The sequence below is a fragment of the Molossus molossus genome, unplaced genomic scaffold (genome assembly GCF_014108415.1).
Source record: "Molossus molossus isolate mMolMol1 unplaced genomic scaffold, mMolMol1.p scaffold_m16_p_10, whole genome shotgun sequence".
Classification (NCBI taxonomy): domain Eukaryota; kingdom Metazoa; phylum Chordata; class Mammalia; order Chiroptera; family Molossidae; genus Molossus; species Molossus molossus.
The window spans coordinates 37636039-37662917 of NW_023425345.1; the positions used below are offsets into that span (position 1 = coordinate 37636039).

Sequence of the window (26879 nt, forward strand, 5' to 3'; positions counted from 1 at the left end):
TCATAAGAAAGTATACATCTCTTTTTTTTCCCGGACAGATAAGAACAACTACATGATCTATTAATTTTTTTGGCCAGGCTCATGATTCTGTAACTTAGATGACAGATAAATTTGGTGTTGCCATGTTATGTTTGTAGTGTAATGAGATATAATGTTAAGTGCTTAGAAATATTCCAAATAAACATTCCAAATAAATGCACTTTAGATAAAATGATGTTTTAATGTATTAGAGAGGCTAAATCCATAATGAAATTTATACTTGTAATTTTCCTTTTAAAAACTAACTTTTAGTTTTTGTATTTTATAAAATGGATTTTTATAAATCAATTCTGTAATTTTTTTTCCTCCTGATCTTTCAAATGTTCTGAAGGAAACAAACTGTTTCAGAATGAGAAACGAAATTGTCCAAAGAAAGGTTATTGCTTTAAAATAATGTTTATTTTTCTAGTACTGTATTTTTAGGAAACTCATGACACATTTGTCTTTTAAAATATATTAATGTTTCTTTGAAAATAAAGTAGAGGAAGACTATTATCTATCTACATTTTAATATATAGCAGTTGCTGAGGTATGGAAAACATCAGTGGTCACTAATATGTTTTTTTGTAGAGCTATGAATCTAATGGTATTTGGCTCATTACCACAGACAAAGCAAGCTGAAATGATTGTTAGGCATGGGTATTTGTTTTTGTTTTTAAATTTTCTGGCACCTTACAAATAATTTATTGGACTATGTCTTATGAAAACACATAGAAGCATTACTCTAAAAATTCCATTATTTTGAAACCATATTATTTGAGTACAGTGTTCATAGATGCTAAAAATATTTTTTAATTGTCCCCTGAGATTTGTGGGATACATGTGGAAAAGACAAAGTTGGTGTTTATAGTTTGACTTGGTTAATTCTCTGTATCCATATCACTCTTCTTTCATAATTTCTTCATGAAAAAATGTAATCACATACAGATTTCTATTCGCTTGCAACACAAAATTAATGTGAATTCCATTTCAAACTAACCACCATCAAAAGTTTCTGAAAGTCTGGTTTATATTTTTTTAAGTGCAGTATGTGGATGACTTGCTTAGTTTTGATTTTTGGAAAAGTACATTTTTAAAAACATTTTCTTCAGGTTGTTAAGATGTGGGTAATGGCGACAATACTAGTATCACATTTTGGTTAATTTAATGTCCTTCCTTTATATAATGTATTTTTGTCTACATATATTTGTTTTCATGCCATTACCTACTGAGTTTCTGAAAGTAAATTTTTTTTTGCTTATTAAAACAAAACAATCCTTGAGATTGTTTTTTACTATTCATTTTTCTTTAACTATTGTTTTTATTCTATTTTTGAAGGCATTAGTATTAATTTCAGTGAGAAGGCAAATCATCATGACTATAGATAACCATTTTTATATAGATTACTGCCTTATCACTCAGAGCAAAATTCCTTAGAACACGCCTTTAAAGCCTTTAAAATTATTAACCTATGGTTTAATTTGTTTTAGCTTTTTTTTTAGAAATTGGAGAATATTGTTTCCATGTAGTCAAGTCCATCTTGTATTATTGACTCAACAAAACTATTATTAATATGTGGATATGTTCACTTCTGAAATATAGAAAGGGAATCTAGTTATTGTTGACCAGAGTATCTCTCTCAGCTACTGATTCATGATTCATTGTGTATTTATTTTTAATTAAAATGCATACCACCTATTGCTTGTTTTACTTTTCTAGATCTTTTAGTTCTTTCATGGTTTGTTAGATACAAGCTTCTTTTTCATCTTCTTTTTAAAGCCCAAATACTCTTGGTTTTCTCCTTTTATTTTCATAATATACATTTAGGACAAAATATAAAACATGTGTTGTCCTACTGATTGTCTCTCTTAAATATTTTAAAGGTAAGGAAGAGGAATTCTGGAAATTTGCTTGTGTTTTTTTCTTTCCTTGTCTCCCATGAATACATGACTTGATTTATCTTGATCAGCCTAGTAACTTGCTCCACATTTTTCCAAAAGTGCAAAGCAGTTTCAGCTAAAAATACACATATCAAAATGCTCCAGAAGTTGTGGCCACAGCTCAAAAATGCTGATCAATTTTGAAAATCTAAATCAACCTCGGCCATGAAACCAAGGGAAGAACCTTTGTGGTGGGGGACAGATTTCCAAAATTCACCACAGTCCTGTTCTTCGCTGGAGTTTGTGCTGATGTTGCCAGACAACTGAGGAATAGATGCAAAAAGCAGGAAGCATTATTGAATTGAGCCCTAGCGCCAATTTGGGAAAAGCAAATTAAAATGTAAAAGAATATTTTTCCACTCCTGGCATCTCAATGTAAAATGGCAAAATACATGGTTGCTGAAAAAGTCACAGAAATTACCAATTTTGCCAGAAAGCCTAATTTTGCAAAAAAAATAATCTAGTCTTTTTAAGTTAAAAATGCATGCACACAGTTAAAATTAAAAAAAACAAAAACCTCAAGTAAAATAGTTTTAATTTACAAATCAAACTGTATATACCTTTAATTCAGAGAGTGTTTTGACATAACTGACTATGTGTGTGTGGTCTTGTTTCAATGTCTTTTGTTATTTTCAGGTGCACTTGAAGAATGGATGATGATGATTTTGGTGGTTTTGAGGTATGTGCTATTATTTTACCTCAATTTTGCTTATGTGATTGTTTTAACTTTGTGAGGTTATAATGGAGTATATACTACATTGAAAATGTATTATTTATCATTGGCATTCATGATTTTTTTCTTGATCATTTTTAATGTAACTTTGGAATAAAAAAAATGAAAGCAAGGCAAATTTAAACATATCCCCTCTGAAAGTTAAACTGCATTATTATTATTGAACATTTGGTCATGCCTGTAGGAATGGTTTAAATTAAGGTAATTAAGTGCTACTAGTGGAAGCACTAAAGAAGAGATTTTAAAAATTGTCAGCAGATGATTTTGTTGGGATACATGTCAGTTAGGAAATAATTGTGAGCTGAGAGATGAGCATTGAAGATCTGTCACATATTTTCATGTTTGCACCTGTAATGAGTTGATTTAGACCATTAACTACATAGCCTTTTGGAGGCTTATTGAGCTAATTAGTATGTTTATGTTAGAGTATTCTCTAAGGTTTAAGATGGTATTTTGTAAGTGGAAATTGTTAGCTGAAGAAGCACCATCTTTTCCTTAATCCTTTTCAGTGAGTGCTCTTTTTATTGAAATATTTTGTAACCCAGTTATTTTTATGGAGCCCGTATAGTCTTGCAGGAAAATCTCTGGATTAGGAGTCAGGATGCCTGAGCTCAAGCCCTGGAACTACCATCAAGTTAGCTCTGTGATTTTTTTTTTAAGTAAGACTTTCACATAGCATGGAATTTGGTAAAATGAGATTGTTAAAAATAGAGAATGTAATTAATGACATTAATAAGAAATATAAGATATAAAGTCTGTACTCATTGTTCTGAATATTATGAAAGAAGGGTATGAATTTGTTTAGATTTGTGTCATTTTCTCTTCTGTCAAAAAGGAGATATTTAAAATTTGAACATACCTATTTTCAGCGTTTCATCTAAAACTGTTTTTTGTTTAGCACATTTGTATGTTTTCTATAATATTTTGGGTGATTGAATCTTATTTATGTTACTGAAATGTAATGTTTAAAAATTTGTAAATTTTCTTTTATTTTGAGGAAAATGTATGTTTTAGATATAATCTCAGTTTATTGCCTAGAAGTTGGCAGTTATGTGAAGGTTAAAATTAGGTATAGTCTCCTTTACTTAAACCATGCTTGATTTATTATTAGAAAAAATATTGAGTGGTTAGTGATCCTTAGAGAAAAAAATGACACTTCCACATTACAGTCAATGAATGGATCTATTACTTCCGTATTATATAGGTACAATTTTAACCAACCATTCCAATTTAATTGTGGTTATTAGGGTTCTTTCTTACCACATCCTGTTGTAGAAATATGGAAGGTTTCTATGCTTGGTCATATAAACCATGGTCATTTTTTTATAGTTTGTAGAGAGTAGCTTTCGCTGCAGTGTATTCTACATCTCTTATCTCCTGTGGCTGATTTCCTCAGTTAACTTCTCCTTGGCTGACAAGTCAGTTAAGAATCTGAATTGAGCCCTGCTGGTGTGGCTCAGTGGATTGAGCATGGCCCCATGGACTGAGAGGTCCCAGTTTGATTCCTAGTCAGGACATATGCCCAGGTTGTGGGTTCAATCCCCGGTAAGGGGTGTGTAGGAGGCAACCGATTAATGTCTCTCTTTCATGTCAATGTTTCTATCTCTCTCTCCCTTCCTTGCTTTCTAAAAGTTCAATAAAAATATATTTAAAAAAGAAGAAAAAATATAGATGAATCCCATTTATTTAGATTGATTTCTAATTAGATCTTATGCTAATTAATGAAAAAGATTAGGTCTCTAGACTTTTAAAGAAAAATGTAGACATATAGACATATATTTTATGTACATGGGTAAATGAGGTGAGTTAGTTTAAAGTACTTAGCTATGAACTTCACAAGTGAAATTTTATTAAGAATATGTAAAATAAAAATTAAAAAAAATTTTTCTTTATTGATTTTTTAGAGAGAGAGAAAGGGAGAGGGAGAGAGAGATAGAAACATCGATTGGCTGCCTCCTGCATGCCCCCCACTGGGGATTTGTCCCATAACCTGAGCATGTGCCCTGACCAGGAGTTGAACCAGCAATCTCTTGGTACATGGGTTGACGCTCAACCACTGAACCACATCGGCCAGGCTAAAATAAAATTTTCTTTGGCAGGAGATATATTTGAGGAAGTAAGGAATATTTTTACTTAAAGATAATAGAACATGAGTACTGGAGGTAATGAGTAGTGGTGGGGGTAGTAGTAATGAAGACTGAAAAACAATTTAGTAGTCAGAGGGAATTTGGAAATGTGTGGTACATTACAGAGAATATGCTTATAGAATTGGGAAGCTTGATTGCTTAAATAGCATTCCTATTTTCCAGGTCTTCTAACATAATTTTGCCTTTGTTTTCTAGGCTGCAGAGATTTTTGATGGTGGAAGTGGTGAAACCCAAACTACATCTCCTGCTATTCCTTGGGCTGCTTTTCCTACAGGTACTAGTATACAGTAACTCAGGATTTTTAACATTTTTGCCTTTTCTTTGGAAGCATCTTTCTACTTTTGCACTTGGTCTTCTATGATCTGAAAAATAAAATGACCCAGATTTAATCTAGTTTTTTCCATGACAAATCATCAGTTGCATAACAAATTCTGCAATAGTGGCTCGAGGGATGATTCAAAAAATAATATCATGAACATTAAAGTACAATTTACATTTTCTCATTTTTCTAGTTTTAGGCAGGTGAGGTACAAATAATAGTTTAAGGTTGGTAAGTTCATTAGTTAAACTCTTTCTTTTTGTATTCTAAATATATTCCAAAAATAATTTATCATCTCCATCAGTATTTAAAATTAGAAGTTTTTTTTTCAGCAAAGTCATTCAAAAGTGTTAAAAATGCAAAAATAAATTCTATTATTGAGGGATATTCTGTGAAAGACATTAATATAATTCATGTCTAAATAGTTTTTGAGTTTTCTAGACTTTTTGTTCTGCCAATTCATTGTAAAGGCATTGGAAGGTAAAAATATCATTGTTTGATAGCTCTGGTTAGTCTTATATTATTAGAGATGTTTATCCTACAAATATTTTTCTAGTGCTTATGCATTTCATGCTGTGGGGTTATGTCCTTTATTTTAAGGGCAGGCATATCCGTATTTGTGATTTGGGAAGATGATGATTTTGTCATTCATTCAGTTAGCAAATACTATTTTATGCCTGGTATGAGAATTGCTGTCCTTGAAGATGGGTGTGCATTGTTGATCTGTGCTTTGAAGGATGCATATAATTTCATTAGGCACAGATAGGAGAATGGGGAAAGATTTTGAAGGATGAAAAATAAGTGGAATAAAGATGTAGATGTGGGAAAGAGGATGGCATGGTTAGAATGCTCGTTCTTATTTCAGGACATTATATACGTTGTTTCCTTTGCTAGGAATTTTCTACTTTGCTACTCTCTCCCACTCCCTTATCATACTAACTCCTTTTTTGTTTAACGTGTTGTTTCTTGATTTCAAATTTCTTTTTCTGGGAAACCTTCCCAGAGAACCCTTCCACATCTATGTGCATCTGTTTTCTGACTTTCATGTTAGACTTTAAGTGTTGTGGGATTAGGTACTATGTCTGTCTGTCTTTTTTTAAACTTTATTTTCTTTATTGATTTTAGAGAGGGAGAGAAAGGGAGAGGGAGAGAGACAGAGAGAAACATTGATGTGAGAGAGAACATCGATTGGCTACCTCCTGCATGCCCCCGACTGGGGATCTGTCCCATAACCTGCACATGTGCCCTGACTAGGAATCTAACTGGCGACCTCTTGGTGCATGGGTCAATGCTTAACCACTGAGCAACACTGGCTGGGCTATGATTGTCTGTCTTACTGTTACATCTTAAATGTTGAGTGTAGTGCCTAACATCTAGTTGGCCCTCAATAAATATGTGTAGAAAGAATAATTAAAGAAGTGAATAAATGAATAAGTAATTGAATTAATTACTAGACTAGGGACAATGGAAAGTGATAGGAAGATTTGGGATCGTGATATTTATATAATGATGTAGTATTTATAGTGTGCTATTATACACACACACACACACACACACACACAACATAAGTCTAGTCTCCTCAAAGCTTAATGAAATTAGAATTAAAGAATAATACCTCTAGTGTACACATACACACACACACACACACACACACAATTTCTCACTTCCTTAAATAAATTAGATCTGAAGAAAGTCCTCTTCCTAAATTACTGAATTTTTTCAATGACTTATAAAAGCAGAGGAAAACTAACTTGGCCAAGAGTTGAAGTTAAAGGCAGGGTAGGTGATTGCTTAGCCCAAGCAATCTTTCCCCTTTTTTGAAGATATCTGTTTTCTGTACAGTCATAGGCAGCATCTGACACTGCCCTGCAGTAGATTCTCTCCCAAGAGGCCCAAGGACCAACATACCAAATGGCTGGTTTCAAACTACATCAGAGCATGGCCCTATGAGCTCCTTAAGTGGCACACCCAAAGGGAGAACTTGGCAGACATCAGAACTTGCTAGGGAGGATTTCACTTTGTTGGGTAACCTCCTGCATAGGAACTTATACACTGTGGTTGGTCAGGGTCAGTTCTCACAGTCAGCTAGCTTAAGGGTCAACCCCACCCATGGACGGGCCAACCATAATCAAGATTAAACTACAGCCCTGGCTGGTTTTGCTCAGTGGTTAGAACGTCGGCCCATGGATCAAAGAATCCCAGATTCGATTCCAGCCAAGGGCACGCACCTCGGTTGCGGTTTGTCCCCGGCCCCAGTTTGGGTCGTGCAGTTGGCAACCAGTCCATGTGTCTCTCTCACATTGATGTTTCTCTCTCCCTCCCACTCTGTCTGAAAATGAATGTGAAAATATCCTTGGGTGAGGATTGAAAAAAAAAGACTAAACTACAACAGCAGGGTTCATATAACCCACACAAGGGATATTCCTGGAGCACCTAGATCAAGTGATCAGGGAGACCACTGAGTCCCATAGGACACCTACTACATAAGGTCACCTTATCAAGACTAGGAGACATGGCCGGTTTGGCTCAGCGGTTAGAGCGTCGGCCTGCGGTCCGGAGAGACCCAGGTTCGGTTCCCGCTAAGGGCATGTACTTCGGTTGCAGTTTGTCCCCAGCTCTGGTTGGTCGTGCGGGTGACAGCCACTCGATGTGTCCTTTTCACGTCGATGTTTCTCTCTCTCTCTCTCTTCCTCTCTCTCCCTCCCACTCTATCTGTACAAAAAATGGAAGAATGTCCTCGGGTGAGGATAAAAAAAAAAAAAGACTAGGAGACATAACAAATCTACATAATACACAAAAACAAATACAGAGAGGCAATCAAAATGGGGAGACAAAGAAACATGTCCCAAATAAAAATAGGAGAAATCCCCAGAAAAGGAACTAAATGAAATGGAGGAAACAATCTACCAGATACAGAGTTCAAATAAGCAGTTATAAGAATGCTCAAGGAACTTAGAACTTCAATCGCATAAAAAAGAACATAGAAACCATAAAATAGAACCAATCAGAAATGAGGAATACAATATCTGAAATGAAGCATACAGTTGAAGGAATCAATGGAAGATTAGATGAAACAGAGGATTGAATCAGTAAATTGAAAGACAAGGTAGCAGAAAACATATTCAGAGCAGTAAAACAAAAAAATAATTTAAAAAAATGAGGATAATATAAGGGACCGCTGGGACAACATCAAGTGTAACAACATCTTCGTCGAAGGTGAAGAGGGAGAGCAAGGGATCGAGAATCTTTTTGAAGAAATAATGACTTAAAAGTTTTCTAGTTTGAAGGAAAATGACATAATTCAGGAAGCACAGAGTCCCAAATAAGATGAACCCAAAGAGGCTCACACCAAGACTTTTCATAATTAAAATGGCAGTGGTTAAAGTCAAACTGAGGATCTTACTAGGAGCAAAAGAAAGACAGTTAACTACAAGGGAGTCCTGATAAAACTGTCAGCTGATTTCTTAAAAGAGACATTTCAGGTCAGAGCAGATTGGCATGAAATATTCACAGTGATGAACAGCAAGGACCTACAACCCAGCAAGGCTTTCATTTAATATTGAAGGAGAAATAAAGAGTTTCCAACAAAACAAGCAGAAAAAAACAATGGAGTTTATCATCACGGAATCAGTATTGCAGGAATTGTTAAAGGGACTTTTTTAAGAAGAAAGAAAAAAAGGGACATAAATATGTATAATAAAGTGACAATAAATACTTATCACTAATTACAAAAATATAAAAAGCTGGTGTAGCAATACTTCTATCAGACAAAATAGACTTTAAAACAACAGCTGTAATAAAAGACAAAGAAGGACATTACGTAATGATAAAGTGATCAGTCCAAATAAAGTATATAACCCTTGTAAGCATGTATGCACTCAGTATAAGAGCACCTAAATATAAAAGCAAATATTGATGGACGTATAGGGAGAGATTGACAGTAATATAGTCATAGTAAGGTACTTTATCCCCACCTTGGCAACAATGTATATATCTTCCACACAGAAAATTAACAGGGAAACAGCAGCCTCAAATAACAACTTGCTTGATATATTGAGAGCATTTCACTCCAGAACAGCAGAATATTCATTCTTTTCAAGTGCACATGGAACACTTTTCAAGATATAGTACATGTTAGGCTACAAAACAAGTCTCAATAAATTTAAAACCATAGTAGAAATCAATTACAAGGAAAAAAAACTGAAACACACAAATACATGGAGGTTTAATAACATACTACTAAACAATGAGTGGGTTAACATTAGATCAGAAGAAGTCAAAAGACAGCTTGAGACAAACAAAAATAAAAACACAACAGCCCAAAGTCAATGGTATACAGTGAGAACCGCCCTAAGAGGAAAATTAGTAGCAATGCAGGCCTACCTCAAGACACAAGAAAAATCTTAAATAAATAATCTTACATTACCCCAAAAAGAACTAGAAAAAGGACAAGCAAAGCTCAAAGTGAGGAGAATGAAGAAAATAATAAAAATCAAGCAGAAATAAATGAAATAGAGTCTAAACAAACAATACAAATGAGCAATGAAACCAAGAGCTGGTTCTTTGAAATTAAAAACTTAATTGATAAAGCTTTAGCCAGGTTCAACTCATCAAGAAAAAAAGAGGACTCAAATACAATCAGAAATGAAAGAGAAGTAACAGCTTGATTCCACAGAAATACAAAAGCTTAAAATAAACTATTACAAACAACAATATACAACAAATTGGACAATCTGGAATAAATGTATACATTTTTAGAAACATACAATCTTCCAAGATTGTATCAAGAAGAAACAGAAAATCTGAACAGATTCCAACCAATGAAACTGAAGCAGTAATCAAAGTTCCCAACAAAGAAAAGTCTTGGACTGGATGGCTTTACAGGTGAATTGTGCCAAACATTTAAAGAAAAGGTAATACATATCCTTCTCAAACTACTCCAAAAAATTCAAGAAGAGGGAAGACTCCCAAGCTCATTTTATGAGGCCAGTATTATCCTCATTTCAAAACCAGAAAAAGATACTATGAAGATAGAAAATTGTAGGCCAATTTCCTGAGAAGTGTATATGCAAAAATCCTCAACACAATACTAGGAAACCAAATTCAGCAACACATTAAATAGATCACACACCACGATCAAGTGGGATTTCCTTCTGAGATGCAAGGGTTGGCACAATATCCTCAAATCGGTTAACGTGATATGCCACATAAAAAAATGAAGGTAAAAATTATTTGATTATATCAGTAGATACAGAAAAAAGCATTTGACAAAATCCAGCACCCATATATTATAAAAACTTTCAGTAAAGTGAGAATAGAGGAATGATACCTTAACATAATAAAGGCCATCTATGACAAACCCACAGTTGCAATTATACTTAATGGGGAAAAACTAAAAGCATTTTCCTTAAGATAAGAAACAAATCAGGGATGTCTACTTTTACCATTCTTATTCAATATTGTACTCTAGGTTCTAGCCACATCAGTCAGACAAGAGGAAGAAATAAAAGGCATCTAAATTGGAAAAGAAGAAGTAAAACTGTCATTATTTGCAGATGACATGCTAGTATACATAGAGAACCCTAAAGATTCTACCAAAAGACTACTGGAACTGATAAATGAATTCAGTAAGTAGCAGGATTCAAACTAAATATTCACAAATCGGTTGTAGTTTTATGAACCAATATAGAACTATTAGAAAGAGAAACTAATCCCACTTACAATTGCTTTAAAAAAAATATCTAGGAATAAATTTCACCAAGGAGGCAAAATACCTTTCATTGAATACAAAAATGAAGAAGATGGAAGCATATACCGTGTTCATGGATAGAAGAACTAACATCATTAAAATATCCATAATACCCAAAGGAATCTACACATTCAGTGCAATTCGTATCAAAATATTATTGGTGTTATATAGATAGTGCTAAAACAAATAATTAAAAATGTATATGGATCCACAAAAGACCCCAAATAGCCAAAGCAGTCTTGAAAAAGAACAAAGTCAGAGGTATCACACTACCTGATATCAAACTATACTACAAGGCTATATTAAGCAAAGCAGCATGGTACTTGCATAAAAGCAGATACATTGATCAATGGAACAGAATAGGGAGCTTAGAACAAACCCACAACTATATTGTTAATTAAGGTCTGTAGCCATACCACCCTGAACGTACCCGATCTCGTCTAATACATGACAGAGGATGCAAGAACACACAATAGGGTAAAGACAGTTTATTTACAATGGTGTAGGAAAAACTGGACAGGTACATCAAAAAATAAATAAATAAATGATACTGGACCACCTTCTTAGACCTTGTAGAAGAATGTACTCAAATGGATTAGAGACTTAAATGTAAGACCTTGAAACCATAAAATCCCTAGAAGAAAACAGTAAAATCTGTGACATCTCTCAGCAGTATTTTTTCTGATCTATCTCTTTGGTCAAGGAAAACAGAAGAAAAAAGAAATGGGTCTACATCATGCTGAAAAGTTTTTGTACAAAAAAGGAAACAACAAAATAAAAGACAACCTACCAAATGGAAGAAGATATTCACCGATGATACATTTTATAAAGGGTTAATATCTAAAATTTGTGAAGAACTTATACAACTCAACACCAAAAAGGCAAACAATGCAATTAGAAAATGGGCAGAGGATCCGAATAGACACATCTCCAAATAGGACATAGAGGTGACCAATAGACATGTGAAAAGATGCTCAGAGAAATGCAAATTAAAACCACAATGAAATATTAACCTTGCACCTATCAAAATGCCTCTCATTAATAAATCAAGTAAGAGTTGTTAGGAAGGGTGTGGAGAAAAGGATGTGCACTCTTGGTGGGAATGCAAATTCTTGCAGCCAATGTAGAAAACATTGTGGAGGTTTCTCAAAAAATTGAAAATTGTTCTGCCTTATGACCCAGCAATTCTACTTCTGGGTATATACCTAAAAATAAACCCAAAGCCCAGTGAGGGGTATGCAGGAGGTGACCATCGATGTTTCTATTTCTCCCTCTCTTTTCCCCTCTTTCTAAAATTAATAAAGAAAAAATATTAAAACAAAAACAAAAAACACTAATTTGTAATAATATATGCACCCCTATTCTCCTTGCAACATTATTTACAAATAGCCAAGCTGTGGAAGCAACCCAAGTGCCCATCAGTAGATGAGTAAATAAAAAAGTGGTGGTTCATATATACAACGAAACATGTCTTGGTCATAATAAAGAATGAAATCCTACTATTTGTGACAACATGGATGGACCTAGAATGTTTTATGCTAAGTGAAGTAAGTCAGACAGAGAAAGACAAATACCATATAATTTCACTTATATTTAAAGAGCAAAATAAATCAACAAACACAATAGAAATTGACTCATAAAGGGTATAGACTGTTGTTTCCTAGATGGGTGGCTGTTCCTGGCATTGGGTGAAAATGAAAGGAATTAAGTACAAATTGGTTGATACAAAAATAGTCAAGAAGGTGTAAAGTACAGCATAAGGAATATAGTCAATAATATTATAATAACTATGTATGGTGCCAGGTGTGTACCTGAATATTGTGGGGACCACTTCATAAAGTATATGATTATCTAACCACTATACTATAAACCTGAAACTAATACCAAGTAATATTGAATGTAAACTGTAATTGAAAAACAAACAAAAATCATTATCAGTATATCTCCCATTTCTACATGTTTATTTTTGTCTAAGCCTTGGAGGGCAGAGACTATGTTTTAAACCTTTTTGAATCCTAAGTACCTAGTGCAGCTTTGTGCCTAAATAAATACTCCGTGGTTGTCTCTCTATTGTTAATAAAGCAGATTTACTTTAAAGTAATTCTTTTTGATTATTATTTGGTTTGTTGGTAACAAGTACTCTTTCAATCATAAGTTAGAGGAAGGTAAACCTAAACTTTACTTAAGAAATATAATTTTGGAAAGCTTAGAGAATTACTCTAAGATGGCTAAGAAGCTATTTTTCCCTAGGTCTCAGTTATCTTTCCTGGTCATTCCCAATTTAAACAAATGGTCTGGAAACAATGATTCACAAGAGTGGCCACAGAGTCTTAGTAAGAGAGAATAGCTGTTTTACTTTGTTGTTGTTGTAAATATCTTCCCTGGTCCTACTGTGTGTCACCAGGGAACAGTATAGGAAGTAGAGGTGAAACTAAAGTTTATTTTAAAATATTGGGGTCTAGAAGCAATAATATTAGTATCAATTTCTTTTGCCTCTTCCTTTTTTTCTTATTTATTTTTCTAAACATTTTTAAAGGAAAATTATTCCAGATTTTGTGTAGCATTTATATCAGTAAGATTTTGAGTTGGCTACTCATGGAACTATATTTTTTATAAAAATAATTTTTTTTTTCTAAGAAAGCTCTTGGTTTTTTATGTAATTCTTAATTCACTATCTTTTGTAAATTTTTATATGACCTAGTAATGCCCTAGTTTTTAGAAAATTAACTTTTCGAAATGAATGTCTATCTTCTGATATACATACATATATAAATACAGAGATATGCAAAATATAAACATACATATGTACATAGCTATTATGATTGCCTTTTTCCTCCACTTTTACCTTCCAATGCAAATTCTCTTTTGTACCTTACCCATTTGAAGGAACAAGTTTATCTTTACTTGACCTTCCAAGTTTTAAGAACATTAGTCTTAATTTGGCGTCAGTATGTTTTTGATTCTTTTCTGATTGCAGCAGACCTAAAGTTTCTGAATCCATGAAGTTTATTTAAATTAATTTTTTAGAGGGTTTGTTTATTTGTTCACAGATTCATTCATTATCCTGTTTTTTTTTAAAGCATACTGTGTATCAGACCCTAAGTGCCATGTGGTGTGGACCTCATTCCATTTTCAGTGATGTCTTATGAAAAGTGTCATCGCAAGTGATAGGATGTTTCACAAAATGTATTGTTAATATTGGCAAGCAATTTAATAAATAACTTTAGCTTCAAATCTTTGCATGAAAAAAATACGAGGTCAGAAAGTATTGTCCTGTTACCATTGTATACAGTGTGGGTGGTGCTGTTTTAAAGGCAAATGACTGCTCACTTTTTACTTTTAACTGTATAAATATAAATTGTCTAGAAAGCGAGGTGGGAGGCAAAACCTTGAATCCTGTCCTTTCCAATATGTTTCTAAGTTCCTTGTAGCACTACACAGACCACATTAGAATGCATTGACCATCAAAGGGAAAAAGAAGTCGTCCAGATAGATACTTTAATCCAAATTAGATTCTTCAAAACAGCTTATATAGAAGGCAAACTAAACTGTCTGTCACAAGCCGACCCTTTGGAAGGAATAATGGGAATTGGACCAGCAGATGTTGAACCGAATAACTTAGATGTGGTTCACTTTGCATCTGGAGCTATTTGCATACAAAGCCAACAGGAAAGTTCAAACATTTTTCTCAAGACATTGGCAGAGAGAAACCTGGAAGACAGATGCCTTTTTGATTTCATGGTTCAGTTTTTCCATTCTCCATTCTCCTGGCCAGGAAAACCTAGGACAACAAATCGGTCATTTTATTAATATCCTATTACTCTCCTTGCTAACCCTGTTTTTCCAGTCAAATCTATGTTACACATCTACAAGAGTTCAGAACCTGAGTCCACATTTTTTGTTTGAGGAAAAAATATTGTGATATATTTTTTTTCAGATTTGAAAATTAGGAATAGTAAACATTAGCTGAATTTTACTTTGATGTATATTTGAGATAACATTTTAAGGTGACTTATTATTACATGTTTATATACCTGTATTATAATAGGCAACCTGTACCATATTGTTTAAACTTTTCCCATCTCTTCTATCTTGTATTTATATTAGACATTTTTTCCAGGACATGGAGTGGATTTCCACTGTAGTATAATAATTTTGTAATATTTTTACACCAATTATTGGAATGGAAGATTGGCAGATAGCTTCTTTTTGCTACTTCTGGTTTTATTATTTTATTATGTATGTATATATTTGTGAATCCTTACCCAAGGATCTTTTTCCACTGATTTTTAGAGAAAGGGGAAGGGAGGGAGCAAGGGGAGAGAGAGAGAGAGAGAGAGAAACATAGATGTGAGAGAGACACATCAATTGTTGCCTCCTACATGCACCCCTACCAGAGCTGGGGATCAAACTGAACCTTTATGTGTCCTTGAACGGGATTCGAACCTAAGACCTTTTTTGTGTGTGGGCCAGTGCTCTAAGCACCAGACCACACCTGCCAGGGCACCTTCGATTTTATTTTATTATTTTTTTTAACTCCCAGATTACTAACTCACCTTTGTTTTATCTCGACTCAGTTTTTAAAAATGATCACTAAGGCATGGCTGGTGTGGCTCAATGGTTGAGTGTGTCAACCCATGCACTAAGAAGTCACTGGTTTGATTCCTAGTCAGAGAACATGCCCAGGATGTGGGCCAAATCCCCAGTGGGGGGCATGCAGGAGGTGGCCAGTCGATGTTCGCTATTGTCGATGTTTTCATCTCTCTCCCCTTCTCTCTTCCTCTCACTCTAAAAATCAATAAAGGAAAAAAAAATTTAAATAGTTAGAATAATAACTAAGGTGATAACTTCTATAAAGCTGTGAGTTATTACTGTACATGTAAGTATTAGTCTTCATGTGGATTTTCAATAATTTATGTCAGTTGCTGTCTTCATTAATGCATATAATAACTAGTGATATTTGTTATGACTTTGAAGATTAGATATATAGCAATGTTGAGAATCAAATATCTATCTCTCTGTGGAATGAAGAGGTCTGCCTTTGCCTTGAATTAAGTGTGTAACTTCACTGAAACTCAGTTATTTAATCTATAAATTGAAGGATTAGGTGGCACTTATACATTCTTCCAGATTGTGAGTTCTAAGTTTATTTTTAATTTTTTTTTCTAGTTACAATGTCTGTAATATGAGTAGCTTCCACTAGGTGAATCATGGTACCTGATTTCAACTGCATGGTCCAATGGTCACAGTACTAATCTATTACATTTGCTCTGAAAACGTAACTGTAACCATAGAACACAAATGTTAATATGAAAAACTATAATACTGAAGAGAAACTTGGTTCTTTTAAAAATATATTAATTATTATCAGTTACTATTTAAACTAATTTTTCATACAGTGTTTTATTGTACAATCTTTTATCTGTTCTAGCTGATTCTGAACTTGCATTTTAAAAGATGATGGTTGGATTATTTAGGATATTGTATAATACATTTGAAAAAGAAACAACTTGAAAATAGAGCTGTAAGGATTTTCTTATATTACTAATAATTGAAGTCTTGGCAGCAAATTATTATTCTATAAGATGAAAATAGTCTCTAACTCTTTATTATCATAATCTTGGATTAATCAAAATATATGTATACAACATATAACTTAAGTTCTATTTGGCTCAGTAACAGTAGAAATCATCTTCTAGTTTTCTTATACCAATATATAAATTTCTATATAGTCATCCTTCTGAATTATGTTTCTTTGTCTTCAGAAAGTTAACTCTTTATTTATTTAATTTTTTAAATCCTCACCCAAGGATATGTTTTTATCGACTTTGGAGAGAGAGAGATGAGAGAGAAACATGGATCAGTTGGCTCCTATTCACACCCTGACTGGGTATTGAACCCACAACCTAGGTATATGTTCTGATTGGGAATCGAACCCACAACTTACTGGTGTACAGCACAATGGTCCAATCAACTGAGCCACCCGGCCAGAGCCAAACATTTTATTGTTTTTGATAGACAGGCAGACACATACACACATGTACTAGAACAGGCATGAAAGGAAAGGGAAATATCAGTGGTATACAAGGAAAATATTATTTTCTCCTGGTCCTCTTTCTCTGATATAACTTGTTTTACATTTTCCTTTTTAACTCTCCAGATATCTTTCAGGCGCATAAAAATGTGACTGTATCCTCCTTTTCTTTTTTCACAGATGTTACTGTACTGTATATATACATGATCAACTCTTCCTTTATTTATTTGTTTATTTATTTATTTATTTATTTATTTATTTTAAATTTAATTAATTGATTTATTTTTGTTACAAATGTTTCTCCTTTCCCCCCACTGATTCCGCCCTCCCAGTCCCTCCCGGCCCTGTCCCCAGCTTTGCTGTCCATGTCCATTGTTCATGTATACTTGCACATAAGTTCTGTGGTTTATCTCTCCCCCACCACACCCTCTTCTGGGGATTGTCAGTCTGTACCTCACTTCCACATCTCTGGGACTACCCCCTTCCTCAGACTATTATGTTCATTATATTCCACAAATAAGTGAGATCATATGATACTTGTCTTTCTCTGTTTGGCTTGTTTCACTTAAAATGATACTTTCAAGGTCCCTCCATGTCGTCTCAAAGGATAAGAGATCTTTCTTTGTTACAGCAGCATAGTACTCCATTGTGTATATGTACCACTGCTTTTTTATCCATTTGTCCACTGATGGACATTTGGGCTGTTCCCAGATCTTAGCTATTGTAAATAGTCCTGTTACAAGTATGGGGGTACATATATTCTTTCTGATTGGTGTTTCAGGCTTCTTAGGGTATATTCCTAGAAGTGGGATTACTGGGTCAAATGCAGTTCAATTTTTAATTTTTTGAGGTAACACCATATTGTTTTCCATAGTGGCTGAACCAGTCTGCATTCCCACCAGCAGTGTACTAGAGTCCCTTTTCTCCACACCCTCGCCAACACTTGTTTGATGATTCGTTGATGGCTGCCATTCTGACAGGTGTGAGGTGATACCTCATTGTTATTTTAATTTGCATCTCTCTGATGATTAGTGATGTTGAGCATTTCTTCATATGTCTCTTGGCCATTTGTATGTCCTGTTTGGAGAGGTGTCTATTTAGTTCCTCTGCCCATTTTTTAATTGGATTCTTTGTCTTCCTTTTGTTGAGTTATGAGCACTTTCTATATATTGGAAATTAACCCCTTATCTGATATATCATTGGCAATTATGCTCTCCCATACAGAGGTTGCCTTTCCATTTTGATGATTGTATATTTTGCTGTGCAGAAGCTTTTTAGTTTAATGTAGTCCCATGTGTTCATTTTCTCCTTTGTTTCTGTTGCCTTAGGTGATGAATCAGTGAAAATTCTGCTGCGTATGATGTCTGAAATTTTGTTGCCTACAGTTTGTTCAAGGATTTTTATGGATTCATGAGTCACATTTAAGTCTTTTATCCATTTTGAGTTTATTCTTCTGTATTTTGTAAGTTGATGGTCTAGTTTCATTTTTCTGCATGTAGCTGTTCAATTTTGTTAACACCATTTATTAAAGAGGCTGTCTTTACTCCACTGTATGCTCTTGCCACCTCTGTCAAATATTAATTGAGCATATTGCCTTGGGTCCATTCCCAGGTTCTCTATTCTTTTCCACTGGTCTATATGCCTGTTCTTGTGCCAATACCAGGCTGTTTTGACTACAATCGCTTTGTAGTGTAACCTGAAATCTGGTAATGTGATCCCTCCTACTTTGTTCTTTTTCAAGATTGCGGTGGCTATTTGAGGTCTTTCTTGGTTCCATATGAACTTATGAAGAATTCGTTCTCATTCTGTGAAGTATGTCTTTGGTATTTTGATGGGGATTGCATTGAATCTATAGATTACTTTGGGTAGTATGGACATTTTAATGATATTAATTCTTCCAATCCATGAACAAGGTATGCGCTTCTACTTTTTCATATCTTCCTCTATTTCTTTTTTTAATGACCTGTAGTACTAGCCTTGCATCCCTGAGATGAATCCCACTTGGTCATGGTGAATAATTTTTTTGATATATTGCTGGATCCGATTTCCTAGTATTTTGTTCAGGATTTGGCGTCTATGTTCAATAGGGATATTGGCCTGTAGTTTTCTTTCTTTGTTATGTCTTTTTCTGGTTTTGGAATTAGAATTATACTGGCCTTATAAAACGAGTTTAGAAGTCTTCCTTCTTCTTGAATTTTTTGAAATAGTTTGAGGAGAATGGGTGCTGGTTCTTTTTGAATGTTTGGTAAAACTCCCCCTTGAAGCCATTCAGGCCTGGGCTTTTGTTTGCTGGGACAGTCCTGATTACATCTTCAATTTCCGTAGTTGTTATTGGTCTGTTCAAGTTTTCTATCTCTTCCCGGTCCATTTTTGGGAGACTCTGTGTTTCTAGAAATTTGTACATTTCACTTAGATTGTCGAATTTGTTGCCGTATAATTTTTCATAGTAGTTGTTAACGATGTTTTGTATTTCTGTGGTGTGAGTTGTTACTTTTCCTCTTTCATTTCTGATTTTGTGTATTTGGGTTCTCTCTCTTTGTTTCTTGGTGAGTCCTGCTAAGGGTCAATCATTCTTGGTTATCTTTTTGAAAAACCAGTTCTTTGCTTCATTGATCCTTTGAATTGTTTTTTTGCCCTGTATGCCATTTATTTCTGCTGTGATCTTTGCTATTTCCTTCCTTCTACTTGCTCTGGGGTTTTCTTTTTGTTTGCTTTCTCGTTCTTTAAATTGTGAGGTTAGATAGTCCACTATAGATTTTTCTTTTTTCTTGAGGTAGGCCTGTAGTGCAATGAACTTCCCTCTCAGAACTGCTTTCACTGCATCCCATAGATTTTGTGTTGTTGTGTGTTCATTTTCATTGGTTTCCAGGAAGTGTTTAATTTCTTCCTTGATCTCCTCGGTAACCCATTCATTGTTCAATAACATGCTATTTAGCCTCCGTGTTTTCAAATGTCTTTGCATGTTCTTGTTGCAATTGATTTCTAGTTGCATGCCATTGTGATCTGAGAAGATGCTTGATATGATTTCAATCTTCTTGAACGTGTAGAGACTTAGTTTGTGTCCAAACATGTGGTCTATCTTTGAGAATGTCCCATGTGCACTTGAGAAGAATGTGAATTCTGTAGTTTTGTGGTGTAATTCTCTGTAGATATCTCCTAAATCCATTTGGTCTAGTGCTTCATTTAGAGTCTCTGTTTCCTTGCTTATTTTTTGTTTTGAGGATCTATTCAGTGATGTCAGCGGGGGTATTGAAGTCCCCTGCTGTGATTGTATTGCTGTTGATTACTCCTTTGAAGTCCTCCAAAAGATTTTTAACATATGTTGGTGCTCCTATATTGGGTGCATATATGTTTACCAAGGTTATATCTTCCTGTTGGACAGATTCTTTCAATATTATGTGGTGGCCTTCTTTGTCTCTAGTTATGGTCTTCATTTTGAAATCTACTTCTTCAGATATGAGTATTGCTACCCCAGCTATTTTTTTGCTTTCTGTTTGCTTGAAAGATTTTTTTCCATCTCTTCACTTTCAACCTATTTGAGTCTTATTTGTGAGGTGGGTTTCTTGTAAACAACATATATGTGATACTTGCTTTCTTACCCAATCAGCAGCTCTGTGTCTTTTTATCGGAGCATTCAAACCATTCACATTTAAGGTGATAATTGATATGTACTTATTTATTGCCATTTTTGTTTAGTGTAGTTCTATTTTTTTCCTATTTCTTCTGCTAATTACAGCAGTCCTTTTAGCATACCTTGCAGTTCTGGTTTGGTGTTAATATATTCCATTAGCCTTTTTTTTTTTTGGTCTGGAAAACTCTTTATTTGACCTTCTATTTTGAATGATAGCCTTGTTGGATAGAGTAGTCTTCTATTCAGATCCTTGTGTTTCATGACCTTGATTACTTTATGCCACTCTCTTATGGCCTGTAGTGTTTGTGTTGAAAAGTCAGCTGAGATTCTTATGGGGTTTCCTTTGTAGGTAACCTGTTGCTTATCTCTTGCTGACTTTAGGATTCTCTCTTTGTCTTTAATTTTTTGCATTTTAATTACTATATGTCTTGGTGTGGGACTGTTTTGGTTCTTCTTACTTGGGCTCTCTGTGCTTCTTGAACTTGAATGCCTTCTTTTTTTCTTTACCAAATTAGTGAAGTTTTCTGTCACTATTTCTTCAAATATATTCTCTAACCCTTGCTCAATTTCTTCTTCGGGGTCTCCTATGATGTGAATGTTATTACGTTTCCAGTTGTCCCACAGATCTCTTAAGCTGTCTTCCTGTTTTTTAATTGTTTTTTTCTTTTGGTTTTATGATTGGTTGATTTTTTTTTTACCCTGTCTTCTAATTCACAGATCCAGTCCTTTGCTTCCTCTACTCTGCTGTTTAGACCTTCCAAGGTGTTCTTTATTTCTGATATGTCATGCTTCATTTCTACTTGGTGGTTTTTCATTTCCAGCTGGTTGATTTTCAACTTTTCTATGTCTTTACTCATGATGCTCATGTCCTTACACATGCTGTTGAGCTTCCTCAATACCATGGCTCTGAATTCTAGTTCCGTTTACTTGCTTAACTACACCTCATTTATCTCATCTTCGGTAGAGGCCTCTTTTTCTTTCATTTGGCTTTTGTTTCTGTGTTTCACCATTTTGGCTATCATAGTAGGCTTTGGAACCTCCCAAATTTCCCCTGTACATGTTGGTGTTCCGCTGTGTGTGGCTCCCTCTCCTGGGTTTGGATGAGACAGGGAGGACCCATGTTAAACACCACTGTCAGGTCTTACTTTCCTGGTTAGAGTTGCTAGCCCAGGAATGGTACAGTTATCCTCTAGCTTTTTGCTTGGAGGCTATCAATAGTGGTTATTTGAAGAGCTTTGGCTGCTCAGTTGAAAGAAAATCTCCCTCCTGTGCTCAGTGTAAGGGGATTTTCCTAGTGTGTGGCAGGTGCTGGTTGTTAGTGAGCCTCAATTCGCATTTCAATGGCCCACAGGGTGGGGTTGAATCTTTGAGGATGGGGCCTCCACCTCTCCCAAGAGCACTGGGAAGGAGTAAGATGACCTCAGTCCTGTGTGCCCGCAACTCAGCAAAAGCTCTGAGTGCCCTCCTAATCCTGAGTGTCCCCACACAGTTCCAGTCCAGTTCGCCCTCCCTCTGCCAGAGCCCAAGGTGAGTGGCTGTGGCTATTTTAGCATCTGTCCCAGCTCTGCACTGTGCAGCCATTTGGGAGTTTTACCCGAGGGTTCTGCTCACAGCTAAGGCCACTGCTGTCTGTGGGCTCCCAGACCCCCCCTCTCCTACCTCCATGATTCTACCAGGATTGAGTCAGTGTCCCTAGTTATATGGTTCTTCAAGCTGCTTTTCTGTTGCTTTTCTTCTGATGATTTGTCTTTATTTTTGTTGTAAATCCAGTTTGGTCCTGGGAGATGGTCTGTGTAGCTTCCATTCACTCTGCTGCCATTTTGGAATCCTTTCACATCTTCCTTTTTCCCCCCTACAATAAATGTTTCTACAGGAGTATATAGAGATTTTCCAAATTCATTTTAGTGATTACATAGTACTTATTTTGCATGGAGGTACCAATATTCATGTAACCAGTTATTTTCCTCCCAGTTTTTTACTGTTACAAGTAGCCAGCCGTGCATGAATATTCTTTTATGTATATTCAGCGAAGCTATTTTAATTTAGGTGATAATTTGTTTATATAACTTAGTGGAAAAATTATTTAAAATTAGAAGATTTTACTAATATAAATATATGGCAAACATCTTCTTTAACTCTAAATAATGTCAGCCTTCATATTTATATGATCACACATAAGACATTGTTGGCTACATTGAGGATGATGGTAATTTTATAAGTCCATTGCAAAGAAAGTCTTCCTTAGCTGACCATGGGCAAGTTTGTGGTAGCATAATTTGAAATGCTCTTTAGTTGTCACATTGTATTTTTAATGTATAAAATAATGTTTATTACAACATTGTTTATAACAGCCTCAAACTAGAAGCAACCCAAATGTCCATGAAAAGTAGAAAGCTTGCATCCTGGCTGGTTTAGGTCAGTGGTTAGAACATTGGCCTGGGGACCAAAGAGTTGCGGGGCCTGGGGACCAAGGAGTTGCGGGGTCGATTTTGGTCAAGGGCATGTACCTCGGTTGCAATTTGGTCTCTGGTCGTGGTCAGGGTCATGTGGGAGGCAGCTAATTGATGTCTCTCTTTCACATTGATGTTTCTCTCTCTCTCTTCCTCCCACTCTGTCTACATGGATATATCCTAAGTGAAGATTAAAAAAAAAAAAAAAGTAGAAAGCCTACCCAGCTGGTGTGGCTCAGTGGATTGAGCATCTTTCCATGGACTGAGAGGTCCTGTTTCCCAGACAGGGCATGTGCCTGGGTTGTGGGCTTGATCCCCAGTAGAGGGCGTGCAGGAGGCAGCTGATTTATGTGTCTCTCACATCGATGTATCTCTTTATCTAAAAAAAAAATCAATACAAACATATTTTTAAAAAAGTAGAAAGCTTAATATTTTGGGGATATTTATACAGTAGAACACTATACACCTGGAAAATGAACAAACTGTAACTATACATAAAATGAAGAATCTCATGAACATATATACTGTCCTCACACTGTCGTAAGGGATTAGTATGAGGTCTCAATTGACAAACTGTTCCATAATTCAGATCCTAGCGTTGGAATGTGTGAAGTCTAGAGGGCCAGTCTGTTTGGAGTCCTGGAATTCTTTTTCTTTTTTCAATTCCCTTTGCCCCAACCCCTCCCCATTGGCAACCCAAAACTTGGCCTCTGTATCTATGTGTCTGTTTCTGTTTTGTTTATTTATTTTGTTTTGTTTATTCATTTGGATTTTTCAATTCTACATATCAGTGAAATCATGTGGTATCTGTATTTGTCTGACTGATTTCACTTAGCATAATACTCTCTAGTTTCATCTATGTTGTCACAAATGGCAGGATTTTTTATTGCTAAGTAATATTCCATTGTGGATATATGTATACCACATCATCTTTATCTATGTTTATTGATGGACATCTAAGCTGCTTTCATATCATGGCTATTACTGCTAATGCTGCAGTGAATATAAGGGTGTATCAAACTTTTCAAAATAGTGTTTTGTTTTCTTCAGACAAGTACAGTATCCAGAATTGCAATTGCTTGATTGTATAGTAGTTGTATTTTTAATTTTTTGATGAATCTCTATCCTTTTTTCTTAGTGGCACTAATTTACAATTCCACCAACAGTGTACCGAGGGTTCCCTTTTCTCCACATTCTTGTTTGCAGTTGTTGTTTGATGGTTTATTGATGATAGCCATTCTCACAGGTGTGAGATGATATCTCATTGTGGTAGACCTCCTCAGAAGGATTGTTTTGGATACTGTACCTATAATAATGACCAAGTAATTTTGGTATAAACAACACAGAGACTGCCTAAATCACTTAGAAATTAGAACAAAAGATATTTGGGGACATGTTTAGAACTGTGAATAAATAGTGAAGTTTTTACCAAATCTTAATCCTATAGAAAATTTGTTTGGCTAACATAAAGGTTTTGATCATTTTGTATCTGTCAAGTCTGAGGTCAGGATAAAGGAGTGGGTAAAAGGTGATTTAGCTAATTTAGGTAGAAATTTTAATCTGTTTGGTAGACATCACAGAGTTGACAGGACTCTGTAAGCAAAGAGTACATATAGTTTGGTTATTAATAAATCCTTTAGCTATATAAATCAACTGTTATTTTTCTTTGTCAACCATTCCCTTAACATTTATGAACACAAAGCAAGTAAAACATGAAAAAATTGTAGATAGAATTGTTCATTTATCTAGTGAGTAAACTTTTATTAAACTTACCATTAGGTTTCTAAAAGAACACTCTTGTATATTTTACATGCTTGGTCATATGATCTAATATGATTTAAACGTAAGTACTTTGTTTTGATGGAATGTTTGATGAAATTTATGCATTTTATTTTTCTTGACTTTTTGAAGATAGATTAGGTTCTCATTGGTATGATCCTGTCTGAAGTCAAAGGGTGAGACTATTTATTTTCTGTCTTCTTCCCTCTTTTATTCCCCTAGAAAATAAGCATTTTTTGTATACTAATTACAAGCAGAACAGTGGAAAGCAAGCAAGATAGTGCTGTGAATTGGTAAAATTAATATTTGTTAAGGGGAACACAGGTGCCAGACAATGAGTTGTAGTTCAACAGCAGACTACAAGAGAAATTAAAAAATAGAAGTTTATTATTCACAGGTCCTGGAGGAAGTACATGGTATGCCTCGAGAGTAGTGATTTTTAACGCTTTTCATTTCATGACACACATAAACTAATTACAAAAATTCTGTGGCACACCTAAAAATGTTATATCTTTGCCAATTTGACAAAAAAAATAGGTATAATTTTGATTCATTCATATGGGATGACTATTATGTTGGCTGTGGTCATTTTTAAAATTTGATACTCTAATGGAAAAGAGGTCACTGCCCCTGACTAGTCAAGAATTTAAAAATCTTGTACCACACCAGTTGAAAATCGCTGCCATAGGAGCCACACAGGGAAGTCAAGGCAGAGTGCAGAGAGATGGGATCTGGGTATGAGCTTTTACGAGGGTCCCTGAGTAAAGTGCTTTGGAGTTCCTGGGCTAAGGCTGGATTGATCGGTTCAACCAAAAGAGCAGGGTTTTGGTAAGTTCCACAGGTTCTCATCTAAAGGGCACACAAGGGGAAGCCCTGGGAGGCAGACTGTTGATCGCCAGGGCCTTTGAAGAGGTAATATTCTCAAAATAACCAGAGAGCAAATTATTCAAGTTCAAATGTTCCACAGCCCTCATATTTATTTTTCAAGAGGAGGATAATTATACTGATTTGCTTCAAGCTTTAATAGGTTAAGAGTGCCTGTTAAAAATTCTAGGAAAACCACCAAAAAAGAAACAGAATGTATATCTTTCAAACTGATAGAGCATAAGAAAAAGGAAACAAGAAAATCAATTCAAAAAAGGTCAAAAACAAAAGAGGAAAACATGAAATAGCAGTATAAATAGACAGGCAAAACTAGGATGGTGGGTAAAAGAACCATATGTGTACATCAGGAATTACATTACAATATAAATGGACTAAGCATTCCGATTTGAAGACAAGGATAGTAGACAAAATCTAGCTTTGGGCTAGCTATGTATGTATGGAAGAGAGTTGTAAACCTTTTAATTGAAAGATATATTTTCAGAGATAGTAGGAGCCTTCTGAATATCATAATTTAAAGGTCAAAGTATATATATAACATAAGTAAGAGAAAATTAAAACAATGAAAAATAACTTTATTCGGAATATTTACAATGAATAACATAAAGCCTTATATACTACTATTATGTTGATAGTTCTTTTTCCTACCTTTGATAATTTCCATCATCCTATCAGTACAGAACAGTTTTTTACAATTGCAAATTAAATCTAATTGTGATTTAATGATCATTGTGGTATAATCATGCTATTCACCATAGAAGCTGAGCAATAGCAAAAAAATGGAAGTTGTAGAATTATTGATAATTTTATTAATCTTACTATAAGATTATTCTGAGGTGCTTATAACTAAAATTTCATTGAAATTACAGAATATCATCTTTATATTATTGCCACTTTTGCTTTAGATTTTAAATTTAAAATGTATTCATATGGTACATTTTCTTTTAGTGAAAATTAGTGTTTGATTATTGGTAAAGATATATATCTCCAGGGTAAAATAAGCTCTTTCTGTTGTAGGTAGGGTGGGGACTGTAGAGGCCCATCTTGACAATCTCTGTTTTAGAAGTAGTCAAGTCACATGTTACTGATTCAGTTGTTTCTTTTTTTAATCCTCACCCGAGGACATTTTTCCATTTTTTGTTCATATAGAGTGGGAGGGGGGGTGGAGAGAAACATAGATGTGAAAGGGACACATCG

The 26879-nt window shown here is 34.8% G+C and overlaps 1 protein-coding gene across 7 annotated transcripts in view; it reads left to right on the top strand.

The window, feature by feature from the left end:
• CCDC91 (coiled-coil domain containing 91) overlaps positions 1–26879 on the top strand; it is a 273314-nt gene that overhangs the window by 45538 nt on the left and 200897 nt on the right. For 3 of the 7 annotated variants that reach the window (XM_036251937.1, XM_036251944.1, XM_036251942.1), the window contains exons 1-3: positions 393–415; positions 2595–2637; positions 5034–5112. In XM_036251937.1, coding sequence (XP_036107830.1) covers positions 2608–2637; positions 5034–5112 — 109 coding nt within the window. In that variant the 5' untranslated portion in view covers positions 393–415; positions 2595–2607. Of the gene's footprint in view, positions 1–391; positions 416–2594; positions 2638–5033; positions 5113–26879 lie in introns of those variants that run through there. The other 4 variants (XM_036251940.1, XM_036251939.1, XM_036251943.1 and 1 more) reach the window with 2 other exon arrangements.